General features: G+C 44.3%; 1 protein-coding gene across 1 annotated transcript; it reads right to left on the bottom strand.

The window, feature by feature from the left end:
• Positions 1 to 10,350: 10,350 nt before the first annotated feature.
• Positions 10,351 to 13,472, bottom strand: LOC125522376 (zinc finger MYM-type protein 1-like). The gene is made up of 2 exons (XM_048687436.1): positions 13,148 to 13,472; positions 10,351 to 12,955 (listed from the first exon to the last, which is right to left on the bottom strand). Exon 2 carries the CDS (start codon positions 11,827 to 11,829, stop codon positions 10,696 to 10,698), a length of 1,134 nt encoding a protein of 377 aa, XP_048543393.1. The 5' UTR covers positions 11,830 to 12,955; positions 13,148 to 13,472; the 3' UTR covers positions 10,351 to 10,695.
• Positions 13,473 to 22,552: the final 9,080 nt, after the last annotated feature.

The raw sequence follows: 22,552 nt of genomic DNA, 5'->3' as shown, positions 1-22,552 counted from the left end.
AAACTAATGGCACTAACAGAAAGTTTATAATTTTTTCTAAAACTGATGGCACTAACAGAAAGTTTATAATTTTTCTGACCTAAAAGCAAAAAGAATTAAAAAATGCAAAAAACAAAAGAAAATAAATAATGCAAAAAACAAAAAAAACTGGAAAAAGTAAAGTTAATCACAAACTTGTGATTCAAACAAATATCAAAGAATCCAAATTTTAACTATTCAAATTTGAAAACTAATGGCACTAACAGAAAGTTTATAATTTTTCTAAAACTTTATAATTTTGCTCCTCGCTGCTGGCCCATGACAAAAGTAAATAATGCAGAAAACAAAACAAAAAAACTGGAAAAAAAGAGCAACAATAAGTATTTTGTTGTAAGTAGAAACAAAATAAAACAAATAAAGCAACAAAGAAAACAAAAAAACAAAAAAAGTGTTTTCAAATTTGAAAACTAATGGCATTAACAAAAAGTTTATAATTTTTCTAAAACTAAAAGCATAAAGAATTAAAAAATAAAGCAAAAAACAAAAGAAAATAAAATAAAGCAACAAAAAAATAAATAAATGCCACCTACTGGGCCCCCACGGCCTGAATACGACTAGAAACCCATCCAAGGGCCAGGATTCAGGCCCGCAGGAGGCCCAGTAGGCCCACATGCATAGCAGTGACAATTAGGCCCGTAAGCCTGCAATGGAGAGAAGCTCGAGAGGGGTGCGACAGTGGGGCTTATAAACCACTGCGCACCCCTCTCAACTAGCGAGGTGGGACTAAACTTTCGACGCCGCAGCAGCACAAGGCCTTTGGTCCCGGTTGGTGGCACCAACCGGGACTAAAGGGGGCATTGGTCACGGTTGGTGACACGAACCGTGACCAATGCCCCCCTTTAGTCCCGGTTGGTTCTACCAACCGGGACCAAAGGCCGCCGCTTCTCGCCCTTTGGGCTGCTGAAAAGAGGCCTTTGGTCCCGGTTGGTAGCACCAACCGGGACTAATGCCCACCTTTAGTCCCGGTTGCTGCCACGAACCGGGACTAAAGGCTCTGCTATATAAGTCCACACTTAGGAAATTTTCACTCTCATCTTGCAGTTGCCGCCCCCGACGACGCCGACGCCGCCAGGCTGCCCCGACGCCGCCCGCCCCGGCCCGCCCCCGTCGTCACCGTCGCCCTGCGCCCCTGCCCCAACGCGCGCCGCCCCGACCCGCCCCCGTCGCCGTCGCCCGCGTCCCTGCACCGACGCGCGCCGCCCCGGCCCGCCCTCGCCGTCGCCCCGCACCGGCCCCTTCCCCGACGCGCGCCGCCCCGGCCCGCCGTCGCCGTCGCCCGCGCCCCCTACCCCGACCGCGCGCCCACTGCCCCGTCGCCAGCCTCGCCGCCGACCCCGCGGTCCTCCTGGTCCGGCCGGTGCCCCTCCCTAGCTAGCAATTTTTTTCATATATATGCCATTTTTTCTTATATATGCTTGTTTTATATATATATGTATATATGTTCTCTGTGTATATATATGTTCATGTATATATGCAATAGTTTTTTAGAAAAATTAGGATTTTTTTCTGTTCATAGATTTTTTTGGTGATATTAATTATTGTAAATATGCAAATGTTTGTATATTCATATGAACAATGAATTAGGCAATACTACTTCATGTATTTTTAAGAAGGAAGAAGAAGAAAAAGAATGAGAGGAAAAAGGAAATAAGAAGAGGAAGAAAGGAGAAGAAGAGGGGAGAGGAAGACGAGGAGAAATAAATAAGAAGAAGAAAAAAGAAGAAAAAGAAGAGGAGAAGAAGAAAGGAATAGAGGAGAAGAAGAGAAAAACAGAATATATTTTCTGTTTTTCTCTTCTTCTCCTCTATTCCTTTCTTCTTCTCCTTTTTTTTCTTCTTTTTTTTCTTCTACATGTGGGGGGGGGGTCGAGAACGTCGGACATTCATGAGAGAGGCGAGGAAGAAGGGGAAGAAGAGGGAGAAGAAGAGGAGAGGAAGAAGAGGAAGTCTTCTCCTCTATTCTTTCTTCTCTTCTTTTTTTTCTTCTTCTTCCTATATGTATTAGTTTTTTTATTTAGGTTGTTAATTAGTAGATATTAATTTTGTTCATATATGTATGGATGCATGTGATATGTATGTATGTATGTATCGGGTATGTCGTTGTCGATATACCCCCTACCCGATAACTTCGACATGAGGGGGTCGAGAGGGGGTCTAGGGTCGCCGAGGGGTCGAGGGTCGTTGAACATGAGAGGAAGAAGAGGATAAAAAAAGAAGAGGAAGAAGAAAAAAAGAGAGGAGAAGAAAGAATAGAGGAGTTCTTCTCCTCTATTCTTTCTTCTCCTCTTTTTTTCTTCTTCTTTCTCTTTTTTTATCGGGAACGAGGGTCGCCGAGCGGTAGAGGAAACCCTAAATAGAAAGTATCGTCGGTGTGAGATACATGTACCGTCGGTGTCGGACACTACATCCACGTCCCACAAGTGGCGCGGGCTTTGACGCCCACGTCACTTGTGGGACGTGGATGTAGTGTCCGACACCGACGGCCACATGTATCTCACACCGACGATACTTTCTATTTAGGGTTTCCTCTACCGCTCGGCGACCCTGACCCTCGACGACCCTCGTTCCCGATAAAATAAAGAGGAAGAAGAAGAAAAAAAAGAGAAGCGCGGGCTTCGACGCCCACGTCACTTGTGGGACGTGGATGTAGTGTCCGACACCGACGGCCACATGTATCTCACACCCACGATACTTGCTATTTAGGGTTTCCTCTACCGCTCGGTGACCCTCGACGACCCTCGTTCCCGATAAAAAAAAGAGGAAGAAGAAGAAAAAAAGAGGAGAAGAAAGAATAGAGGAGTTCTTACTCCTCTATTCTTTCTTCTCCTCTTTTTTTCTTCTTCCTCTTCTTTTTTATGCTTGAAGCGTTGTCGAGGCCACCCCAAACCCTAGAGAAGCAGCGTCGAGGCCACCCCAAACCCTAGAGAAGCAGCGTCGAGGCCACCCCAAACCCTAGAGAAGCAGCGTCGAGGCCACTAATTAATATTAGTTCTACGTTTGCCACTAATATATCCGTCTGTCATGTTTGAATAATAATTGCCATGTTGTCAATATTTGTAGAAACTATGGACACCGCCCGAGACGAAGTACAAGAAGAGTTGTTGGGGGACATAATCGCACGAGGAAGTGATGCCGTCGTCTCGTTGTTTCTCGACGACACCGATGGTCTGGAAGCAGCTGGCTATGATTATGATGGCTCCGGTGACCTAATGCCGGTGCAAGAAGGAGACCGTGAGGACGGCTCCGGTGACCCAATGACGGTGCAAGAAGGAGACCATGATGACGTCTCCGGTGACCGAACCGAGTCCGGCCAGGTATATATATTAGTTAAGCTTCTGCTGACTAGCTAATTGATGCATTCATTGTTTTGGTATGTACACATATTAATTAAGTCTTTGTTCTTTTTTCTAGCCCTCCGGATCGAGCACAACTTCGGTAAAGAGACGAGGCCCGAAGAAAAAGTTGAGCTCGGATGAAAAGTTTGAGATCATAGCAATCGCGCCCGACGGCCAACCGATTGAACCCCTCCAGACAAAGAGCGCATTTGTTGCTCAGTGCGGGGTTTTGGTTAGGGACAAGATCTCGATCAGCATCCAGCAATGGGTAAAGCTGGCTACAGAAGACCCTGAGGTGTCTTATGTCAATGATATGAAGAAAAATGATCTTTGGACTGAGCTGAAGTCAAATTTCACCCTACCGCCAGAGGATGATCCAGAGAAGCCAGTTAAAGAGCAATTAATCAAGTCTTTTGCTCTTAAGAGGATGGCAGAACTATTCAGGAGGTGGAAGAAAGAGCTGAATAAGTTTGTCGAAAATAAAGAGACACCAGAATTCAAGGGCAGATATGAGAAGATCAGAGATCACTGGCCCGCATTTGTGGCCCACAAGACATCGGAAAAGAGTAACAAGATGTCAGTGACAAACAAGCAAAATGCTGCGAAGAAGAAGCATCACCATCGCACGGGGTCAGGTGGCTACCTCATAGCCCGGCCTAAGTGGGCCAAGACTGAGAATGATCTGGTTGATAAAGGGATCGAACCAGAGACAATTAACTGGCCAGACCGTTGCCGGACTTGGTTCTTCGGGGTTGGCGGAACCTTGGACCATGTAACAGGGAAGTGCATTTGGACGAACGATCAAATGGACAAACCAGTCAGGAAGCTTCAGCAGTATATCGAAGCAGCGCAGCAAGGGACGTTCTTTCCAGATAGAGAGAACGGCGAGCTCACAATGGCCCTCGGGAATCCTGAGCACCCTGGACGGACACGAGACACGCCAGCTCCATTCTGTGTAAGGTTGGGTTTCCGGACACATGCGGTTATAAATCCCAGGAGAGGAGGAAAAATTTGCAGTAGACCCAAATGCAGGCGGTGCAAGCAAGGGTACAAGCGATAGAGGAACGAGAAGCAAATCGCAGCAAACGTACTGCCGAAGCTTCCCCCGAAGCTACCCCACCATCTCAGCGGAGAAGCAGCGTGGCTTCCACCGAGCTACTTCAGCCGGAGCATGCCTTGACGGCTCCTGCCAGCTATCCCGTGGATGCTATCACGGAGTCTCAAAATTGCCACCTTATGACGCAATGGATGAATTTGAAGGTCAAGGCGGCTGTTGGCTATGTTTATCCTACTGAACCCGGCGCAACTTTTCACTGCCGGCCGATTCCAGAAGGATATGCTAGGGTGATGGTGGATGAAATAACGGAGGGATTTGAGGACCTCCAGCTTGACCACCCTACCGGTGAAGGGGAGACTAGGCTGGGGTCTGCTCTGAAGACTCCATGCCTATGGCGGAAGGAGCTCATCAACCTTCCGAACTGGACGCCTCCGCCTCCTCCTCCTCCTCCGGCAAGTCAGGGCACTCCGCCTCCTCCACCGCCTCCTCCTCCTCCGGCGAGTCAGGGCACCCCGCCTCCTCCACCGCCTCCTCCTCCGGCGAGTGACGATCAGGGCACTCGACCGGCTCCTTCTCCGGCGCGTGGCGGTACTCTGCCTCCTTCTCCGGCGCGTGGCGGCACTCTGCCTCCTTCTCCGCCTGCGCCGACGCGCCCGAGCAGCCAGCCTCCTCCTTCTCCGCCTCGTCAGCAAGGGCGGAAGAGACCTGCCGCCGCTCCGGCTACTCCGGCGCGTCGTAGTCCTTCTCCTCCGCCTCGTAAGCAAATAAATAAGACAACCGCTTCGTCTGCTCTGCCGGCGTCTAGCAGTACAGCCAGAGGCGGGAGGAAATACAGATTCGGTCCTTCTCTGAAGACTCCAGAGAAGTTACCATACGAGAGGACCCTGGAGGAGAATGCCGAGATCGCACGAGAAGAAGTGAGGAACTACTTTGAAGGGGTGAAAGCAAAGAAACATCCATCTCCGGAGGAGAAAGTAGATCCGGTGAAAGCGAAGCGCACTCTAGCTGCCCTGACAAAACCACCCAAGTCTCCGCCGAAAGGAAACTATGAGCGCATTATTGGAAAGGAATTTGCCGAAGCGGAGCGGTCGGGAAGTACTATCAGTGATCAAAGGCTGAAAGAACAACGAGCTGGGAAACAAATTGCCTAGCTCGGCGAACAAGCGAAGCAATCGTGCCCCCCGCTCAAGGTGCCTAGCGACAACGTCGCTAATGATCCGAGGATGGTGCCCGGTTATAGCAATCTTGGCGATTACCTGCCCGACGATGTACATTATGATTTCATGGAGGTGCAGATACAAAGATACGAGTACGGGAAGCCTCTCGTCAAAGATGAAAGATCTCTATCAACGATGATGCGAAGATTGCATGATTGGTACTTGAAAATCTGCAGAGACTCTAGGGGAAGGAGTACTTTGTATGTGAAAGTTAAAAAGGAGCATGACCTCGTTGGAATTGAACTGTTGCCTGTTCCATTTGAGGAGTTCTTTCAGTTTTTCAATCAATTGGCCCTCGATAAAACAACGGTCACCTGCTACTGTCTGTAAGTAGTACTACTTCTGTCATTAAGTCTCTCTCTATAGCTCAGCTCTTTCATTGCATGTATTTATAATCATCCTCACTATATTATGCAGATTGAAGATCACCGAATTGAGGAAAAGACAAGTCGGTGATATTGGGTTCATTAACACATATCTCATAGATGCAACTCAGGTTAAATTTCATGCCGCAGCTACCGAGGCCAACTTGCTACGATCGTTGGTAATAAATGAAAACAAAAATATAATACTCTTTCCTTACAACTTCAAGTGAGTGTTACTGTCTTGTGCGTATTCGGTTTCTCTTATATATTAGTCAAGGTTATAGTAATGTAATTGATGAGTTATGCATGCGTGTGCAGTTACCACTATATTCTCCTAGAGATTAAGCTTGAGCAGGGACTAGTAACCGTCTTAGACTCAAGACGAAAAGATCCCCAGGACTATGCGGACATGACTCAAATGCTCGAGAAGTAAGTTAAATCGATCATTATCCACCATATCAGCAACTTTGTTCATTTCCTGATATATCAAGTAATTATTTTCTTTGTCTAGCAGGGTTTGGAAAAAATTCTCCGAAAAAGCTCCAGGACTCCCGAAGAAGCTGCAATTTAGACACCCGAAAGTAAGTACTATAGTAGCATGTTCCGCGCATCTCCTATTGATTTGGCATTCTTGCTTATCAGTTTGATCGACCTCTATTTCTTGTAAAGTGGTTGTGGCAGGAACAAGGGAATGATTTCTGTGGATACTACGTTTGCGAGTCCATCCGCCACACGACCTGTGAGCGGGGCTACACTGACGAACAATATGAAGTATGTAAATAACAACATTCACAATTTTATTTTATTACCATCATTTGTGTTGAGTTTCATTCATTCATATATATATGTATTGACCCCCTTCTTCAAATTAGATGTTTCAGAAGCGGGATGAACTCCTAGCACCAGCTCGCATGCGAGCAATTCAAGAGGAATTGGCGGCATTCTTTCTTGACCACGTGATCGCTGAAGATGGAGAATACTATGTGGACCATGAGTCCGTATGATTATATTTGTAAGAGATAATTATTTTATATATGTAGCCGGTAGTGTCGGATAGATATACGAGAACTTGTTGTTCGACCAATCTCTCGGAGAAGGAGAGGTGGTCGATATCACTTCTCTCTGTATGCATATATGTTCATGACGATCTTCTGTTTCCTTCCTTTGCTTACTAGCTAGCTAGCGTGTCTACTCCTCTCTATATGTATGTATAGTACGTAGCGTCGACCAAGCACGGACATAAGAGAGGACACTTCTCTCTATTAATTATAGCTAGCTAACACAATATATGAAACACCTAAATTAACCCCCCAAAACCCCCAACCCCCCCCCCCTTTCAAAAAAAACAAAAACCCCAGCCACAGAAATGCTGACGCGTGGATGCCTATTGGTCCCGGTTGGTGCCACCAACCGGGACCAAAGGGCCTCCTGCCTGGGCTCCGGCACAGGCCACGTGGAGGCCCATCAATCCCGGTTCTGGATTGAACCGGGACTAAAGGGACAGGGCATTAGTACCGACCCATTAGTCCCGGTTCAGGAACCAGGACAAAAGGCCCTTACGAAGTGGGACAACAGGCCCTTTTTCTACCAGTGAGCCGATCTGGTGGGCCTGGATGCGCAATGCAGATCACCGTTGTACATGCGCCATCCTGCGTCCCAACACGGAGCCGAGCACGTCCATCCACCGCTGGTTGTCGTATGGCACCATCGGCCCCGTCACCACCATCCTGCCCCTCGCCGCAAGCGCCGGGCCTTTAGTTTTTTCTTTTCTTTTAACACAGTATAGACACAAGCCCTCGTACATACACGCATACATGCACACCCTATTCTTATGAGCACCTTCGAGAGACTGAGCCGGCATATTATCCTGAGATTTACGAAGTCACCGTAGGCGCCTCGTCGTCGACGGGAACGTCCCCTCCCACTGAAGAATAATGCGAGCATCAGGACTTGAATCTTGGTGGACTAGGGATACCACTGTCCCTCTAACCATTCAACTACAGGTTGGTTCGCGCCGGGGCCTTGTAGTTGTTTGTTGGTTCTGAAGTGTACTTAATGGACCACAATAAATCTATTTGTCTAACAATTTCCTAGAGGCATTATATTATTCCACACCATGAAACTTATTTAGGCAGTTGGATATAAAATTAACGTCTATATTTAAATATTTAATGGGATATTGAGAATAACATGATCCGTTTTGTCGGAGACTACTGATGGAATATGTGTCCAATTCGCATGGCAGAAGTAAAACCCATAGTTAATTGATAGAGTTTTGTGTTCAATTGCCAAGGTAACGATATTACTATGTTTCATGGAAATACATGGTAGGTTGCAAAGTGTGAACTGAACTGTGTGTATATATTTAAGAGTGTCCACAAATCAAAGCTCAAACATGTTAGTGATTAGAGAGCACAAAACATAAATTGGTACGCATATTTTTAATTAGTTGAAAAATAATCTTTCAAAGTATGTGAAGGGTGCAATTAGTTCAGAAGGTCTCGAATAGTATCTCTGCTATTTGTAGGGATGTATGTTGACAAAAATCATGGGTGCTGAGAGTACCTTCCAAATACATAAATGGATATAGCATGAGTACTATGTAATCGTATTCAATAATATCCATATTTTTTATAGTATCCCTAGATATGTACTCATATAATATCAAAGGTTGACATGCCTCATGACACAATCTAAGGATCAAGTTCCCTAACACAACAAGCCTATAGTTTACCTTTATCCTGCACCCAAAGGGCTCGAACCAACACCTTTTATTCTTGATAAATGTATGTCATATGAGAGAGAGAGAGAGAGAGCGTTGGGGGTGTTCCCTGGCATTTTCAGTGACGTCCTCCCATTTGTGAGGGTCGCCCAAACACACCCAGCGCACGAGAGCCATGAGTTGCCTCGTGGTGCCATGTGCGGCATGCACATGTATATTAACTCAAGGATTAATGATTAACAAAAAATGAAATAAGAACACAACAAAAAATCCCCATCCTACCCATCGCCGTTGCTCATCGTCGGGCAACTCGTTGCCACCGAAGCCTCCTGTGCCACCGGAGTCCTGCGTTGGAACCACCGCAGTTGTCGTGACCGCCGCAACCTCTACTGCCATCCCACGCCACGCCTCTTCTTTCTCTCGTCCCCGATCTCCGAGGTGGGATTGCAATGAAGTAGAGGGGAGATCTAGGCGCCGGAGCGGAGGAGGAGGAGCAAGGTGGACCAGGCCACACACAAATCAGGGGTCATCCTATGCCTGGTTGCTACCGATCCGACGCCATAGTGCACACAAGGTGTTTGAGGTGATGTCTCTTAATTGTTGTTGTTCATTCTACTTCCGCTTTTTGTTTGTGCTAGATGGTCTATGTGAAGAATCATTTTGTTATGACATCATGGAGTGTGACTACTTGCCCTGTTGAAATTTGAGCTTGTTCGTTGTGTCCTTCTATGTATGGTGAGCCTTCTGTTCATGTTAGAAAAATGCACACAAGGATTAAGCTACACACACACACACACATACACACACACACACACACACACACACACACACACACACACACACACGCACGCACACACATTGGCAATCAATCTGCAGGGGCATTTGGCATTTATATATAGAATATCCCTACATGTTATCTAGTGTACTTGATCTTATCTTAAATCAGTAAACTAATTGACAACTTTTGGCATTTCCCCTTGTCTATTATTATATTGATTCTTCAAACATTCCATAAAATTGTTTTGAAGGCAATTTCAAAAGCGTCACAAAAATGTTTTGCAGGCAGCCTGAGAAAGGCTACATTTGAACTTTGGAGGCATTCATTATAATGCCACAAATTATGCTTGTAGGCGTTCTGAAGATGCCTCCATTCTGTGTTTCTGAGGTGTTTTAGAAAAATGGCTTTGAAAGGTCTTTGCCTTTGTGGGTATCTCTACCATTATTTAAAACGCCTTAAATTGTAAAGGCTAGCATTTTATAAGCCTTTGGAGGCACATGAGAATACCCGCTAACAGTTTACGTGTTTTGGTGCCAACACCCGCAGGCTTCCGGTCCAGCCATATGGAAGATGCACTAGAGAGCAAGGACGTGGAAGAAATCGTCCGTGCATCCCTCTTCTACAAACCGTGGTGCTGCCTCGTCTTCGATAATGGCTTCCTCAGCCACTATCGAGCCTTCCATAATACGCCACCTATGCTTGGACTTCTTCACAGTTGGTCCTGCAATGACCCCTTCGTCCCCATCACAAAATTTATCCCCCGTGGTCACTGTAAAACACAATAATGTGGCTGACTACCGCGACGCCAGTGGCAGAGCCAGGAATTTAATATTGGGTGTTCAAAAAAATCACACTAATAAAGGAGCCAATTGGTTCACAGCAATACAAATACAAATATAAATTGTTCACTAGCAACAATATCTCGAATGATTAAGGGAATTACAAAATAGATAAGAAAATTACAACTCGACCATACGCTTTGTCATGGCTTGAAAGCGAGATATGACAACATCATCCTTCACTTCAAAGAAGAACTCCCTCTCAATAAATGTAACCAGGCAGTCATTCAAGAGTTGATTCCCCATTTTATTGTGTAGCTTGTTTTTCACAAAGTCATTGAAGAGAATACTCTCTCAACACTAGCTGTTGCTACTGGTAGGATTAGAACCAATTTGAGAAGCTTCTAAACAAGGTTATAAGTGACACTCTTGTTTGTCTCAACAAGCATAATAGAAAGGTCAACTATATTTTTCACCTTTCTAAACCTCTCATCTCTACGCATATCAGTAATGAAGTGTGTAAGTTGATATGGAATATGCATCAAATCTTCCTCCGTGAAACCCAAAGGATAAAGATGTGCAAGCTTAACCAAGTTTTCCTTATCATAAGCAGCAAAAGAATTAACCGGACTGAATGATCCCATGCAATGAAGTAATTCGGTGTTTACCTCATCAAATCTATCTCCAAGCTCTCGAAGTTGCCTATCAATAAGAGCCAAAAACATCTGAACATGGAAGTGGTGGAGATTCGTGAGATTTTTGTAGAATCTTGAGGGTCTTCCAGGAGGCTTGTACTGACCACCCATTTGAGGAACTCTGACTTTATCCTTGACACAATAAGAAGTAACCTCTTCAAGAAAAGTTTCCCATCCACCATCATCTCTCAACAACTGCAATTGAATCTTTGTCAAATGAATGAGTTCAATGGCATTAACAATGTCTTGATCTTTCTTTTGCAAAGCACGACTTAAGTCATCGGTGTGCCCAAATATGGTTTGCAACAAGTGTGCCATGAAAACAAAGTCAAATGACTCAAAATATGTCAACATGGTTTCAGCAAGCATAGCCTCATTGCTTTGAGTTTGATCTTTAGATATCTTGATGAGAACTAGCCGGATTGATGGATACATGCGGAGAATATGCATGATAGTTTTGTGGTGAGATCCCCAACGAGTGTCACCCGGCCTACTCAAACCCATCTCTTGATTCATGCCTTTACCAGTTTCAATTTCCTCCAATTCCAATGCTTGAATAATCCGTTCAGCTTGAGCCACACGAAGCATTCTAATCTTCTTACAAGACATCCCAAGAACATTCAAAAGATTAGCAAGTTGTTGAAAGAACAAAACACAATCACAGTTCTCCTTAGCAACAGCAACTAGAGATAACTGAAGTTGATGAGCAAAACAATGCACATAATAGGCAGAAGGGGACTCATCCATAATTAGTTTCTTTAGGACATTGACATGACCCTTCATGTTGCTGGCACCATCGTATCCTTGCCCACGTACTCTAGAGAAGGTCAAACCATGTTCCATAAGCAAACTCTCAATTGTTGTTTTGAGTGTCAAAGATGTGGTGTTTTCAACATGTAAAATACCAAGAAACCTCTCAACCACCCTTCCTATTTTATCAACATACCGTTGACAAAGAGCCAATTGTTCTTGTAAATACACATCACTAGATTCATCAGCGAGAAACAACTATCACCTAGCTCTTCCATCATAAGCCTAGTAGTTTCTTTGGCATAAGAGTTGATGAGGTCTGTTTGTATTTCATGAGCTACCATTTTATTGTTCTTTGGAGCATTCTTAAGAACCACCTTGTCCACTTCTTCAAAATTCTCTGCTAGCCAATGTAGAAGCTCAAGGAAACTACTGTTATTTAGTGAAACTTCTCTTTCATCATGTCCACGGAAAGCTAACCCTTGACACAAAAGAAACCTCAGGCATTTAAGAGAATATGCCAAGCGAGCAATATATAGAATCTTGTCTTGTTTGGTGGTTGAGGAAAATGACTCTACAATTGCTGTTTTGGGTGCAATGAAGAAATTGTATTTTTCTTGTGCTTTGTTGTGTGCACTATTGATTCCACCTTCATGTTTCAAAAAACTATCCTTGTGATTCCAGTTTCTAAATCCTCCATTCACAAAACAATCTCCACCAGCATGTGAATTTTCTTTGAAAAGATAACACACAAAGCAGAAAGCGGCATCTTTTTCTTTACTGTACTCAAGGCAACTATAAGACTTGAACAACTTAGCTACAAATCGACGCATACCTCCAGCAGGGTGTTGTGGAAAAGCATACTTTTTTGGTCAACAAGCCCCTTTTGCAATGAATCTTCTTCTAATCATATCCTGATCATTAACATCATAATCAGCGATAGGGATCCTCAACCCAGGATCAGGTTCAAGCAATTGAACATCATAAATTGCATCTTCACTGTCATCATCTTCCTCTGCATTTTCAGAGTCTTCACTTGCTTTTCTCTCAATATCAGGTTCGACATTAATGGCACTAGCAATCTGTAGCTGTTGAACTAAAGGGGATACATCCTGCACTTGTTGCTCAACCTGAATGCATGCCTTTGATTTCTTCCCAGCTCTACTCCATAAAATTTTCAAATCGATGGTCTTCCTCTTGAGTTTTGGATGTTGTACTCCTACAATTCAAAGAGAGTTCCTTTGTTATTTTTCTGCTAATAAAATCAAGCAAATCCTCCCTCCTCAATCGCATCTATAGTTGTTTCTCTCTGAATTGAATAGAAGCTACAAATTGGCTTGGGGATTTCACACTGAATCGACTCAACAGAAAAATTCAGACTTGGAAGATGGAAGATGGAAGGGGGATTTACCTTAGGCTTACAGATTGACTGAGGTGTTGGAGCCAATCGCTCCACTGTCCCCTCCCTCTGCTCCCCGGTGTCTGCTACTGTCGGGACCCTCTCTGGTGCTGCGGCGCTTGGTCCGGGCCGTTGCTCCTCCCCACCGGCAGATGCAGGCATGGTGCAGCTGCTGGGCCTGGGCGCCGTGTCTTCCGCAAAAAAGACAAGGAGCTCCTCCGCCATTGGCATCGGCGCCGCCGCCTGGTCCATGGGAAGAGGAACTGGAACGGGAAGGCTCAAGGCTAGGTTTCTCTCGTCTCGTGCTCATGCGTGGTGCGTCGTTGGTTCGGTGCGTGTGTACATCTTCCGGGCTGCTGCACAAATGGGCCAATTGGGCATGTAGTATAGTCATATGTTATATAAGCGTATATATAATTTTTTGTTTCCAGATTATTTTGGGTGTACATCTGTACACACATGCTCCATATTGGATCCGCCACTGCGCCACGCCGTGTCCTATTTTCAGATTGGGTCATTTAGTGTTGGGGAACACAGTAATTTCAAAAAAATTCCTACGATCACGCGAGATCTATCTAGGAGATGCATAGCAACAAGAGGGGAGAGTGTGTCCACATACCCTCGTAGACCGAAAGCGGAAGTGTTTAGTAACGCGGTTGATGTAGTCGAACTTCTTCGCGATCCAACCGATCCAAATACCGAACGTATGGCACCTCCGCGTTCAGCACATGTTCAGATCGATGACGTCCCTCGTACTCTTGATCCTGTTGAGGCCGAGGGAGAGTTTCGTCAGCACAACGGCATGGCAACGGTGATGATGATGTTACCGGCGCAGGGCTTCGCCTAAGCACTACGGCGATATGTTCGAGGTGTGTAACTATGGAGGGGGGCACCGCACACGGCTAAAAGATCAACTTGTGTCTCTTGGGGTGCCCCCTTGGCCACATATAAAGGAGGGAGGAGGAGGAGGCTGGCCTAGGAAGGACGCGCCTATAGAGGGTTCCCAATCCTAGTTGGAGTCCCGTTGCTTTTCCAAGAGGGGAGAGAGGGAAGGAGTAGGAGAGGGAGAAGGAAAGAGAGGGGGGCGCCGCCCCCTCCCTAGTCCAATTCGGACTTGCCATGGGGGGGGGGTGCGGCCACCCCTTGAGGCCCTTCTCTCCTTTCCCGTATGGCCCATTAAGGCCCACTACTTCCCCCGGCGAATTCCCGTAACTCTCCAGTACTCCGAAAAATATCCGAATCACTCGGAACCTTTTTGATGTCCGAATATAGCCTTCCAATATATCGAGCTTTACCTCTCGATCATTTCGAGACTCCTCGTCATATCTGTGATCTCATCCGGGACTCCTAACAAACTTCGGTCAACAAATCACATAACTCATAATACAGATCGTCATCGAACGTTAAGCGTGCGGACCCTACGGATTCGAGAACTATGTAGACATGACCAAGACACATCTCCGGTCAATAACGAATAGCGGAACCTGGATGCTCATATTGGCTCCTATATATTCTACGAAGATCTTTATCGGTCAAACTGCATAACAACATACGTTGTTCCGTTTGTCATCAGTATGTTACTTGCCCGAGATTCGACCGTCAGTATCATCATACCTAGTTCAATCTCGTTACCGGCAAGTCTCTTTACTCGTTCCGTAATGCATCATCCCGCAGCTAACTCATTAGTCACATTGCTTGCAAGGCTTATAGTGATGTGCACTACCGAGAGGGCCTAGAGATACCTCTCCGATACTTGGAGTGACAAATCCTAATCTCGATCTATGCCAACCCAACAAACACCTTCGGAGACACCTGTAGAGCATCTTTATAATCACCCAGTTACGTTGTGACGTTTGATAGCACACAAGGTGTTCCTCCGGTATTTGGGAGTTGCATAATCTCATAGTCAGAGGAACTTGTATAAGTCATGAAGAAAGCAATAACAATAAAAATTAACGATCATTATGCTAAGCTAACGGATGGGTCTTGTCCATCACATCATTCTCCTAACGATGTGATCCCGTTCATCAAATGACAACACATGTCTATGGTTAGGAAACTTAACCATCTTTGATTAACGAGCTAGTCAAGTAGAGGCATACTAGGGACACTCTGTTTTGTCTATGTATTCACACATGTATCAAGTTTCTGGTTAATACAATTATAGCATGAATAATAAACATTTATCATGATATAAGGAAATATAAAATAACAACTTTGTTATTGCCTCTAGGGCATATTTCCTTCAGTCTCCCACTTGCACTAGAGTCAATAATCTGGTTCACATCGCCATGTGACTTAATGACTTAACACCAATAGTTCACATCACCATGTGATTAACACCCAAAGTTCACATCGCCATGTGACCAATACTCAAAGCATTTACTAGAGTCAGTAATCTAGTTCACATCGCCATGTGATTAACACCTAAAGAGTACTATGGTGTGATCATGTTTTGCTTGTGAGAGAAGTTTAGTCAACGGGTCTGCCATATTCAGAGTCGTATGTATTTTGCAAATTTTCTATGTCTACAATGCTCTGCATGGAGCTACTTTAGCTAATTGAGACTTAGAGTCATCTGGATCGGTGTAAAAGCTTGCATTGACGTAACTCTTTACGATGGAGTATTTATCACCTCCATAACCGAGAAATATTTCCTTAGTCCTCTTAGGTAACTAAGGATAACTTTGACCGCTGTCCAGTGATCCACTCCTGGATCACTATCATACCCCCTTGCCAAACTCATGGCAAGGTACACAATAGGTCTGGTACACAACATAGCATACTTTATAGAACCTATGGCTGAGGCATAGGGAATGACTTTCATTCTCTTTCTATTTTCTGCCGTGGTCGGGTTTTGAGTCTTACTCAACTTCACACCTTACAACTCAGGCAAGAACTGCTTCTATGACTGATCCATTTTGAACTCTTTCAAAATCTTATCAAGGTATGTACTCTTCGAAAGTCTGATCAAGCGTCTTCATCTATCTCTATAGATATTGATGCCCAATATGTAAGCAGCTTCACTGAGGTCTTTCTTTTGAAAAAATCCTTTCAAATACTCCTTTATGCTTTCCAGAAAATTCTACATCATTTCCGATTAACAATATGTCATTCACATATACTTATCAGAAAGGCTGTAGTGCTCCCACTAACTTTCTTGTAAATACAGGCTTCACCGCAAGTCTCTATAAAACTATATGCTTTGATCAACTCATCAAAGCGTATATTGCAACTCCGAGATGTTTGCACCAGTCCATAGATGGATCGCTGGAGCTTGAATATTTTGATAGCACCTTTAGGATTGACAAAATCTTTTGGTTGCATCATATACAACTCTTCTTTAATAAATCCATTAAAGAAATGCAGTTTTGTCATACATTTGCCAGATTTCATAAAATGCGGCAATTGCTAACATGATTCGGATAGACTTAAGCATCGATACGAGTGAGAAAATCTCATCCTAGTCAACATCTTGAACTTGTCAAAAAACTTTTCGACAAGTCGAGCTTTGTAGATAGTAACACTACTATCAGCGTCCGTCTTCCTCTTGAAGATCCATTTATTCTCAATGGCTTGCCGATCATCGAACAAGTCCACCAAAGTCCAAACTTTGTTCTTATACATGGATCCCATCTCAGATTTCATGGCCTCAAGCCATTTCGCGGAATCTGGGCTCATCATCGCTTCCTCATAGTTCATAGGTTCGTCATGGTCAAGTAACATGACCTCTAGAATAGGATTACCGTACCACTCTGGTGCGGATCTTACTCTGCTAGACCTACAAGGTTCAGTAGTAACTTGATCTGAAGTTTCATGATCATTATCATTAGCTTAACCATAAAATTATCAAACTCATCTAAGCATTGGCTAGCAAACTTAGTAGGCGGGATTCCAGCTTTATCATATCTATAGAGAGAATTTACCTTTACTACCTGTGTCGGGTTATCAAGACCGTGTGTTTCTTCAATAGGTGATGAATTAAGACCATGTATTTCTTCAACAGGAGGTAAATTCTTAACATCTTCAGCTTTAATACCTTTTTCTTTCATAGATTTCTTTGCCTCTTGCATATCTTCAGGACTGATAAATAGAATACCCCTTTTCTTTGGAGTTGGCTTAGGAGTTGGTTCAGGAAGTGTCCAATTATTTTCATTGGTCAACATATTATTCAATAAAATTTCAACTTCATCAACAGTTCTTTCCCTGAAAACACAACCAGCACAACTATCCAAGTGGTCTCTGGAAGCATCAGTTAGTCCATTATAAAAGATATCAAGTATTTCATTTTTCTTGAGAGGATGATCAGGCAAAGCATTTAGTAATTGGAGAAGCCTCCCCCAAGCTTGTGGGAGACTCTCTTCTTCAATTTGCACGAAATTATACATTTCCCTTAAAGCAGCTTGTTTCTTATGAGCAGAGAAATATCTAGCAGAGAAGTAATAAATCATATCCTGGGGACTACACACACAACCAGGATCAAGAGAATTAAACCATGTCTTAGAATCACCCTTTAATGAGAACGGAAATAATTTAAGGATATAATAGTAGCGAGTTTTCTCATCATTAGTGAATAGGGAAGCTATATCATTTAATTTAGTAAGATGTGCCACAACAGTTTCAGATTCATAGCCATAGAAAGGATCAGATTCAACCAGAGTAATTATGTCAGGATCAACAGAGAAATCATAATCCTTATCAGTAACAAAGATAGGTAAAGTAGCATAAGCAGGGTCATATTTCATTCTAGCATTCATAGATTTTTCTTTCAGCTTAGCTAATAATTTCTTAAGATCAATCCTATCATTGCAAGCAAGAAAGTCTCTAGAAGTTTCTTCATCCATAACATAACCCTCAGGCACAACAGGCAATTCATATCTAGGAGGAGAATCTTCATCATCACTTTCATCAATATTATCAGTTTCAACAATTTCATTCTCTCTAGCCCTTGCAAGTTGTTCATCAAGAAATTCACCTAGTGGCACAGTAGTATCAAGCATAGAAGTAGTTTCATCATAAGCATCATGCATAGCAGAAGTGGCATCATCAATAACATGCGACTGTTGGAAATATGCCCTAGAGGCAATAATAAAAGCATTATTATTATATTTCTTTGTTCATGGTAATTGTCTTTATTCATGCTATAATTGTATTATCCGGAAATCGTAATACATGTGTGAATAACAGACACCAACATGTCCCTAGTAAGCCTCTAGTTGACTAGCTCGTTGATCAACAGATAGTCATGGTTTCCTGACTATGGACATTGGATGTCATTGATAACGAGATCACATCATTAGGAGAATGATGTGATGGACAAGACCCAATCCTAAGCATAGCGCAAGATCGTGTAGTTCGTTTGCTAGAGCTTTTCCAAAGTCAAGTATCTTTTCCTTAGACCATGAGATCATGTAACTCCCGGATACCGTAGGAGTGCTTTGGGTATACCAAACGTCACAACGTAACTGGGTGACTATAAAGGTAGACTACGGGTATCTCCGAAAGTGTCTGTTGGGTTGACATGGATCAAGACTGGGATTTGTCACTCCGTATGACGGAGAGGTATCACTGGGCCCACTCGGTAATGCATCATCATAATGAGCTCAAAGTGACCAAGTGTCTGGTCACGGGATCATGCATTACGGTACGAGTAAAGTGACTTGCCGGTAACGAGATTGAACGAGGTATTGGGATACCGACGATCGAATCTCGGGCAAGTAACATATCGATTGACAAAGGGAATTGCATACGGGGTTGATTGAATCCTCGACATCGTGGTTCATCCGATGAAATCATCGTGGAGCATGTGGGAGCCAACATGGGTATCCAGATCCCGCTGTTGGTTATTGACCGGAGAGTCGTCTCGGTCATGTCTGCTTGTCTCCCGAACCCGTAGGGTCTACACACTTAAGGTTCGGTGATGCTAGGGTTGTGAAGATATGTATATGCAGTAACCCGAATGTTGTTCGGAGTCCCGGATGAGATCCCGGACGTCACGAGGAGTTCCGGAATGGTCCGGAGGTAAAGAATTATATATAGGAAGTGCTGTTTCGGCCATCGGGACAAGTTTCGGGGTTATCGGTATTGTACCGGGACCACCGGAGGGGTCCCGGGGGCCCACCGGGTGGGGCCACCTGTCTCGGGGGGGCACATGGGCTGTAGGGGGTGTGCCTTGGCCTAGATGGGCCAAGGGCACCAGCCCCAAAAGCCCATGCGCCTAGGGTTCCACTTAAGGGAAGAGTCCCAATGGTGGAAGGCACCTCTAGGTGCCTTGGGGGGGAGGGAAACCTCCCCTTGGCTGCCGCACCTAGGAGATTGGATCTACTAGGCTGGCGCACCACCCCCCTTGGCCCTCCTATATATAGTGGGGGAGAGGAGGGACTTGACACACCAGCCCCTGGCGCCTCCCTCTCTCCCCGTTACGTCTCTCTCTCGTAGTATAGGCGAAGCCCTGCTACTGTGACGCCCTGCATCCACCACCACGCCGTCGTGCTGCTGGATCTTCATCAACCTCTCCTTTCCCCTTGCTGGATCAAGAAGGAGGAGACGTCTCCCGTCCCGTACGTGTGTTAAACGCGGAGGGGCCGTCCGTTCGGCGCTTGGTCATCGGTGATTTGGATCACGTCGTGTTCGACTACATCATCACCGTTCTTTGAACGCTTCCGCACGCGATCTACAAAGGTATGTAGATGCATCCGATGACTCGTTGCTAGATGAACTCCTAGATGGATCTTGGTGAAACGAGTAGGAATTTTTTTGTTTTCTGCAACGTTCCCCAACAGCGACATATCAGAATTAATGGCAGAAGCAGGTTAAGGTGTCGCAAGCTTACTCAAAACAGAAGGTGAATCAAGTGCAGAGCTAGATGGCAGTTCCTTACCTCCCCTCGTAGTTAAGGGATAAATTTTGGTTTTCTCGTCTTTCAAGTTCCTCATAGTGACCAGCAGATATAAATCCCAAGTGACTCAAAGAATAGAGCTATGCTCCCCGGCAACGGCGCCAGAAAATAGTCTTGATAACCCACAAGTATAGGGGATCGCAACAGTTTTCGAGGATAGAGTATTCAACCCAAATTTATTGATTCAACGCAAGGGGAGCCAAAGAATATTCTCAAGTATTAGCAGCTGAGTTGTCAATTCAACCACACCTGGATAACTTAATATCTGTAGCAAAGCGTTTAGTAGCAAAGTAGTATGAAAGTAGCGGTAACAGTGGCAAAAGTAACATAGCAGTTTTGTAGTGATTGTAACAGCAGCAACGGAAAAGTAAATAAGCGAAGAACAATATGTGAAAAGCTCGTAGGCATTGGATCGGTGATGGAGAATTATGCCGGATGCGATTATTCATGCAATAGTTATAACCTAGGGTGACACAGAACTAGCTCCAATTCGTCAATGTAATGTAGGCATGTATTCCGAATATAGTCATACGTGCTTATGGAAAAGAACTTGCATGGCACCTTTTGTCCTACCCTCCCGTGGTAGCGGGGTCCTAATGGAAACTAAGGGATATTAAGGCCTCCTTTTAATAGAGTACCGGACCAAAGCATTAACACATAGTGAATATATGAACTCCTGAAACTATGGTCAACACCGGGAGTGTCCCGATTATTGTCACTTCGGGGTTGCCGGATCATAACACGTAGTAGGTGACTAATGACTTGCAAGATAGGATCAAGAACTCACATATATTCATGAAAACATAATAGGTTCAGATCTGAAATCATGGCACTCGGGCCCTAGTGACAAGCATTAAGCATAACAAAGTCATAGCAACATCAATCTCAGAACATAGTGGATACTAGGGATCAAACCTTAACAAAACTAACTCGATTACATGATAAATCTCATCCAACCCATCACCGTCCAGCAAGCCTACGATGGAATTACTCACGCACAGCGGCGAGCATCATGAAATTGGTGATGGAGGATGGTTGATGATGATGATGGCGACAGATCCCCCTCTCTGGGGCCCCGAACGAACTCCAGATCAGCCCTCCCGAGAGAGATTAGGGCTTGGCGGCGGCTCCGTATCGTAAAATGCGATGAATCCTTCCCTCTGATTTTTTTTCCTCCCCGAACACGAATATATAGAGTTGGAGTTGAGGCCGGTGGAGCTCCAGGGGGCCACGAGGCAGGGGGCGTTCCCAGGGGGGCAGGCGCTCCCCCACCCTCGTGGATAGGGTGTGGCCCCCCTGGCCTTGATTCTTGCACCAGTATTTTTTATTATTTCCAAAAATAATCTCTGTTGATTTTCAAGTCATTCCGAGAACTTTTATTTCTGCACAAAAATAACACCATGGCAATTATGCTGAAAATAGCATCAGTCCGGGTTAGTTCCGTTCAAATCATGCAAGTTAGAGTCCAAAACAAGGGCAAAAGTGTTTGGAAAAGTAGATACGACGGAGACGTATCAACACCCGCAAGCTTAAACCTTTGCTTGTCCTCAAGCAATTCAGTTGATATACTGAAAGTAATAAAGAAAAACTTTTACAAACTCTGTTTGCTCTTGTTGTTGTAAATATGTAAAGCCAGCATTCAAGTTTTCAGCAAAGATTATGAACTAACCATATTCACAATAATATTTAGGTCTCATGTTTACTCATATCAATGGCATAATCAACTAGCGAGCAGTAATAATAAATCTCGGATGACAACACTTTCTCAAAACAATCATGATGTGATATAACAAGATGGTATCTCGCTAGCCCTTTCTGAGACCGCAAAACATAAATGTAGAGCACCTCTGAAGATCAAGGACTGACTAAACATTGTAATTCATGGTAAAAGAGATCCAGTCATAGTCATACCCAATATAAATTAATAGTAATGGATGCAAATGACAGCAGTGCTCTCCAGCTGGTGCTTTTTAATAAGAGGGTGAAGACTCAACATAAAATTAAATAAATAGGCCCTTCGCAGAGGGAAGCAGGGATTTGTACAGGTGCCAGAGCTCGATTTTTGGAATAGAGATGAATAATATTTTGAGCGGCATACTTTCATTGTCAACGTAACAACCGAGAGATCTCGATATCTTCCATGCTACACACATTATAGGCGGTTCCCAAGCAGAATGATAAAGTTTATACTCCCCCTCCACCAACAAACATCAATCCATGGCTTGCTCGAAACAATGAGTGCCTCCAACTAACAAGAGTCCCGGGGGAGTTTTGTTTGCAATTATTTTGATTTGATTTGCATAAAGCATGGCACTGGGAATCCCGATGACCAGCCATTTTCTCGTGAGTGAGGAGCGGAGTCCACTCCTCTTGAGAATAACCCGCTTAGCATGGAAGATACAGACATCCCTAGTTGATACATGAGCTATTCGAGCATACAAACAGAATGTTATTTGAAGGTTTAGAGTTTGGCACATACAAATTTACTTGGAACGGCAGGTAGATGCCGCATATAGGAA

The sequence above is a fragment of the Triticum urartu genome, chromosome 7 (genome assembly GCF_003073215.2).
Source record: "Triticum urartu cultivar G1812 chromosome 7, Tu2.1, whole genome shotgun sequence".
Lineage (NCBI taxonomy): Eukaryota > Viridiplantae > Streptophyta > Magnoliopsida > Poales > Poaceae > Triticum > Triticum urartu.
This window is presented reverse-complemented; position numbering and strand designations above follow the sequence as displayed.

Bases quoted from the DNA above. Each gene is read 5' to 3' on its own strand.
- LOC125522376 (XM_048687436.1), bottom strand. From the start codon at position 11,829: ATGGAACATGGTTTGACCTTCTCTAGAGTACGTGGGCAAGGATACGAT.